This window comes from Lytechinus pictus, chromosome 3 (genome assembly GCF_037042905.1).
Source record: "Lytechinus pictus isolate F3 Inbred chromosome 3, Lp3.0, whole genome shotgun sequence".
Lineage (NCBI taxonomy): Eukaryota > Metazoa > Echinodermata > Echinoidea > Temnopleuroida > Toxopneustidae > Lytechinus > Lytechinus pictus.
Genome location: NC_087247.1, coordinates 43,333,479 through 43,340,171, shown reverse-complemented (window position 1 = coordinate 43,340,171; position 6,693 = coordinate 43,333,479). Strand labels below are relative to the sequence as shown.

The window sequence follows — 6,693 nt, the reverse complement described above, 5'->3', positions numbered from 1 at the left end:
ATTCACTGACATTCAATCTAAAAAGTACCAGCATTACACCAATGTGGAAATTCTAACAAGGCACAAAATTAGATCAAGCATTATTTCAGCACTTTCCTTTAATTCCATCTCCCTTCCCCCAAAACAGAAACCATGTGTAAACAGAAGTGGACGGAGTACATTATGTACTTAAAACACGACACACACTAAATTGAAATTCATTAACGAGTTGACACAGAATATGTTACTAATGCACAGTAGTTTGTTTCATCACACATGTTTGATCTTGTTTGGAATATGAAATAAATCAAGGAATGTGGCTCAAAACACAATCTTAAAAGGAACTTTTAAAGACTGAAGAAAAGACAACTAAAAGCCAATGGTTTAGAACTATAGAAGGCATGTCTATGTTGCTGTAGGTTAAATGAGTTTTGCAATTTCCTTCATCGTATTCAAGGTGGTTGCTAACTGCTATCGCCGAAAGTCTGTTCGGAAGTTCTTGAGGTCGAGATGTCAATGGAAGGCAGGTATCGGGCTATTGAAATTGAAATCAAAATCAGTTGCACTTGTGCTGAAGAGTTCCTGAGAGTACTGTGGAGGAGACGAAGATAAGTCACTCATGTTGGATGAAGACGACGACGAATCCTCATCGTCGCTGCCATCATACAGTACGCAGATGGAACCTTCCTCACCAATCCGGTACGAGACCTCCGCAGGATCAATCCACACGGTGAGTTCATGGGGGAGAAGGTTGTAGAGTACTTCAGTGGACATGCCTACTGCTTCACCAGCTTTTACTAGGACAGGGTCCATACCAAGTTGGGTGATCCTCACACACCTGTAAGCACTGCCTTTGAAGGGCTTTTCTGGAAACCAGTGAGTGTCGAACCTCTCACAGAGACAGTTCACAAGAACACGGCTGAAATTGTCCACTAGACCAGGGTCGACATTTCTGTTGGTGGTCTGTAGTAGTTTCGCCACAAAGTTAACTGCACTGTATACTTCTCTTTTCATTGTAGGTGGAAGCCCTAAGCCGAGATACATAATAGTCCGCCACTTAGGATTTGTGTCGAGATTGCAGAGGAAAAGTACCGTCTAAAGAACAAATATTTCCTCGATTGCTCCTCAGGGGGCGTTGATTCGAGTTGCTGGATTGTTCCCGATAAAGTTAAATGGAACTTGGAAGTATGATTCAGAACAGAAGAGTAATTTTATTGCGACATAACCAACTCACAAATTCCCCGATCAATAGACGATACGACCGTTTTCTCCTGAGCGCGATAAACAAGCGGAGTCATATATGTTGCAAAATATGTCTCTCTTTTGGAATATATTTCTTTTTATTAATACTGAGGATGTTGATTTCTCAGGATAGACAATTTTGGAAGACCATCAGTCATGCCAGTCAATAAAGTTGTGTAAAATAATGTATAAATCTGGAAAACAGGAGATCTTGGTGCCTCCCGTCGCTATGTTGCTGGAAAATGGCGACAGCGTAGGAAGCGAAACGGGCTTTATTATGATTGACTATACTAGCGCAAGGTCCCCCAGCGAGTTATTTTTTGCTCTCGTCTATGCAGGATTGTATGCTAAATAATAGGGGTACTTAAGTGACGTCACCCGCGTCGGATTCTTGTAGCCAATCAGAAGTCTGTTGTGCAGGTCTCCTTCTCGGTACTCACACCCCATAAATAGGCATATTTACTTGAGCCTATAGAAAGCGACGACGTCACGCAAGGTTGATACCAAAGCAAAGGCCACTCATTCATGGCAAACGCGAACGTCAGCTGATAGGCCCAATGAAGCAGACATCATCACTGTATACACGGTGTATGCAATTTATTCATGTAGCCTTTGTATGCTTGTAGTGCTTGGAAAAAAGCATCCCGAGTTTGGAGACGCGATGGATTCTCGTTTTTCGAGGTTGGACAGGTCTGAAGTTATTTCAAGGAAAAAAGTTTTTTGTTCCCTTCCTTGATCTGCATTTTGGATTGTTTACATTCGGGCTGCATGTGTGGATGAACCGATGTCTGATCCATACAAAGGCCGATATGGCCATGTTAAAAAACCTGTTGTAGAATTTGTATATACAGGGTGCTACGTACATAAGCACTTGCCCGATTGTCCGGGCAAGTAAAAGTAAGAGTCGGGCAAGTGTTTTGAAGTAAAGACTATAAGCAAAATTTTCACAGTAGAATGACCAAAATTAGGGTCGATATGATATATTGACCCTAATTTTGGTCATGGCAGGCAAAAGAGAGAAAAGGGTCAATGGTTTATAAAACCGCAAAACTTCTTTTGAAGAGATAGCTTTTTTCAAGATTTTTTTGGCAAGTATATTCCAACTATTTAAAAATATACTTGCCCGACCGGGCAAGTGCTTCTTAAAAGTTATGTAGCACCCTGATATAGTCTGAAAAGTACAAGGACACAAGGTGCATACGGGCTAAATCAAATGATCAATTATAACGATGTGTTTGTTAGAATAAACACATTCCGTCACACGAAAAAAAAAAAGAGTTTGGGAATGGTAGAACACCTGTCATATTTCTTTGAGCAATCGGCTGATCAATGATAGATAATTGTTTTGCGACGATGGATACGCATATCCGTCAAGAAGAATAATGATGATCGATGATCGTGATGATGATGATAATAATTAAATAATAATGATAACAAAAATATTAACAACAACAACAACAATAATAACAAATGATGAGGAGGAGGAAGATAAAATTGATAATAATTTTGTATAGCGCAAATTATATCCACCTAGTTATGTGCTAAATGTATAGGCCTACCACGGTATATCCAGTCAATATGACTTCGGATTTACTAAACAAGTACAGAGACTGGACGTCCGGGTTGGACGTACGTTTGGTCTACTGCACTTCCTTGGTTTGTGTTCATTTGCTAATTTTCCTCTTCGACACAATTTTGTGGGTAATCAGCCCCTAACCCAGTGGTAAACAACAAGTGGGATATAAAACCACTATAAAACTTTACGACAAGGGTAAATGAGAGGTCTGGAGGAACGCTGTGCATGATAACAACAAAAGTTCCCCTCGATTGATCTTCACCCTACGCCCACCCCCATGACGCAAACGAGGCAGCATAGAGCAGACATAATCATATTCCACATAAACGACACTTATTTACGCCTCCTATCGACCTGTAATAGGATATTGGAGGCTTTGTCGATCTGCACGAAACATATATCCTGATAAAATAGTAGACTCGATAATATCATATGTCTGACTCGTAATGACTACCAGCCAGATTTGAAGATATTTCAAAGAAGAAAAAATACACCTAAATCAAAACAAGATAAATTGTGTTTTTGGTTTGTTGTTTTAATTTAACATGCCTGAGCCTGCATGGTTGTGAGTATACACGCATTTTTGCTGGCATTTTGGTTCGTTTACATTTGAGAATATCTCCCTCTAAAGATTGTGAGATTATCCCCTACTCTCTCTAAAAAATCAATGCCCTGACGCCAACTCCAACTTTTTTTGCTTAAAAAAAAATAAGAGTATACAATTTTGTTAAAATAATATTTTTAAACACGCACACAATTATGGAGGACTACTGGTCCCCCTGGTCCAAGAAACCAAACGAAACTAAAAAAAACACAGCTGGGTCACACGTTCAGTTATTAAATGAACATTTCGACAAATTTTATAATTTAATGAAGTCATGATGAGGGGCCCGGGATTAGGGGTTTGTGGATTGTAACCAATTAAAGGGAACATTTCCATCTCCATATTAACCTTGATTTTGTTAGTTGAATTGCGTAGAATATTTGCTTATTTTTTTAAAGTTACAGATTCCTTTTATGTTGTTTGCTAGCTGTTCAAACAAAATCCCAACAATTAAAATGCTCTTTTGCAATTCCCTTGTGGGCGATTCCATGCAAGAAAAATCAGCCATTTTCACATTTTTCAACATGCTGTCCAAACGAACGAAGAACTTCACTTTGCTTTGTGGTAATATTACAGTACTACTGGGTAGACATGCAAAAAAACTGACAACCAACAAAAATATGTTGTCCATAGGTGAATTAGAGCTTAAAATGTTGCGTCCCGTACGACACACAACATTTTCACCTATAATTTACCCATAATCATTTTTTTTTGTGTGTTTGTTATTAGTTTTTCACATGACTACCTACCACACTAGCTTTATCATTTACAAAAAAGAATACGTTATTGCTCAAGCATTCGGCTAGGAAACTAGAAATTGTTGTCAAAATGTCCCGTACGACACCCGCAAAAAATTACACCGAGGAGGCATAATAGTTGCCATGCCGACGAAGTGGTGACCTGTATGAAGCCTTGGCTATGGGCCAAAATTTATCAGCCGAAATGGGACTATGACGTCGAAGTACGTGACCCGGAATGACTGTTTATCCTATTATACTTGTGTCTTGTACAAAAAAAAATCGAAACAAACAAACAAAACAGAAAAGCACACACAAAAAACATAGCTTTTTTATCACAGCAAGTCTATTCGAGTTGATAAGGGTACTAGAGATGCAAGAGACGCCTTCTTTTGATTTGAATTTGATGAGATATCAAAAAAACGCGGGAGGGGGGAAACTCCCCCTCCCCCTAGAGAGTGTTGACACGCTTTGCGTGCACTTACCGCCCCCTCCAAAATTAAATCCTGGCTACGCGGTTGTATAAAGCTAAATTCAGTTTACGTTCCATTTTCTGGTCTTGTAAATAATAACAAACAAAAAAGTTCAAATCGGTAATTCTCAGTTGGCTCTATCTACAAGCCTAGCTATGGTTGTGTAATTTCATTTGCAAATATAAACCAGTTGGGTAGAACTTAAATCGAGACTGCTCTGAGAAATCTTTAGTACCCCCGCCCCGAACATAATTAAGGTTTCAACACGGATATTACATAGTGCAGTCATTTTGCCCATCAACATAAATTAACAAACCAGGGTTCTTCCCTAGTTTCCCGTTAATACCACGGTCACATTTGCTCTACGGCGGCCGTACGGCGAGTCGAAAACAGCCGTTTTATCAATTTTTACTAATACCACCTATTATGTAGCTGGTACAAACAAATGTTAAAACGGCTGTTTTCGACTCGCCGTACGGCCGCCGTAGAACAAATGTGACCAAGGTATTACTCCCCCGCCAATTTAGCGAGAAATCACAGCCATCCCTTCTCAGAATACTTGATACAACAAGTAACATCACCGAACTTTGTAAATAAGGCGGACTTTGGACATACAAGCGTACTTACTGGTATAGTGAAGATGACAACCTGGAATGTTTTGCAATACTTTGTACAGTTTATTTTTTCTTCTAAAGAATGGGAGAATGACATGTACTTCATTTTTTCTTTCATGTTTTACTGCCCCTCTCCCCCTCAAAAAAGGATATCAAAGTGAAACCCTGTTTTTTTTTCCCAATAATTTTGTTTACACTATAAAAATCAAGGGCTATTAAAAACGCTCAGACAAAACTTTTCAGAGTATATAAAACGTTATATTTAAAAAAAAATAGTATGTGACGCCGACGATTTCCACATTCGCATATTCATTCAATTTTTGATGAAATTTTCAGCGTTATTCTCGTTTGATTTTTTCTCCACTAGTTCAAGTTAACCTGTTCTAGGAGATCGAAGACTGCCTTTAATTATTTCTCTTTGTTGCCTTCTTCACAATTATCACTAATTAAATCATGATCACAGTACTGATTTCAGTATTAGATCTTAACGAACTTATCTACATTTTGTGCCAATACACCTGGGAGAGCAAATGAAATAGATTTTTCGAGGTAAAAGGAAGCGATGAAACCTGGGAAAATATATCTCTGCCTATTGTTATCTAGAGTTCATCGCTATTCAGTACTATCGTTTTGGTACTGGAATACATGATGCTGATGAAAGAACCAATCAGAACCTTGTTGATAGGGGGAGCCCTGGGACTGCCCACGGATACAATTATCCTTTTATCCACCATTCACACCCCCTCCTCTTTGTGCCAATTTTCACAGAGAGAAATCGCCTAAAACTTGATACAGTTGAGCGCACCCCCCCCCCTCCTACAATGCAATGACTCCGATGGAGTAACCGAATGTGAATGTTTAATAGCCTACAAGCACTTAACTGACAAACAATAGACGTTCATCAATGCCAGATCTTTACAATAAACTCAATAGTCACTACACCCATCGCTTATATAAAAGGTAAAAAGACAATTATGCTCACAATCAAACCAAAATACCGAGCTTGAAAGAGTTTTATTCCTAAGCGTTATCAATATAGCACTGCATTGGTTTTATATGGGTAACAAAGAGTTTTCATCCCATCCCTCCCAGATTATATAATACTAATACACTTATTTTGGGGGAAAATGGGCCACTTTTCAAATTCCCCTAAGTTGCAGGAATTATTTTCAAATAAAATGTCCCCCTGAAGACTACTCTTTGCAGTCAAAATCATTCAGGAATGGCAAACCGGTTAGTGGTGTGACTGCTTACAACCGTTGCGATTGAATGCAACGCATATTGTGACCAAATGATCGCAAACATCTCTGCGAAACCCCACCCCCAATAGACCACACACAACTCCCACATGAACAATCTACCAATGTGCTTTTAGGTAAGTACATACTACAGTTTGTGATTAATTTCTTTCTGGATATTAAAAGTAATTTGCATTCTCACTGGCAAAATACGGGTAATTTTTTTCTCC

General features: G+C 38.9%; 1 protein-coding gene across 1 annotated transcript; it reads right to left on the bottom strand.

Moving 5' to 3' along the window:
* Positions 1-400: 400 nt before the first annotated feature.
* LOC129257183 (protein BTG1-like) lies at positions 401-1,106 on the bottom strand. Its single transcript, XM_064097126.1, has one exon. The coding sequence runs from the start codon at positions 1,021-1,023 to the stop codon at positions 493-495; it is 531 nt and encodes a 176-aa protein (XP_063953196.1). The 5' UTR covers positions 1,024-1,106; the 3' UTR covers positions 401-492.
* Positions 1,107-6,693: the final 5,587 nt, after the last annotated feature.

Bases quoted from the DNA above. Each gene is read 5' to 3' on its own strand.
- LOC129257183 (XM_064097126.1), bottom strand. From the start codon at position 1,023: ATGTATCTCGGCTTAGGGCTTCCACCTACAATGAAAAGAGAAGTATAC.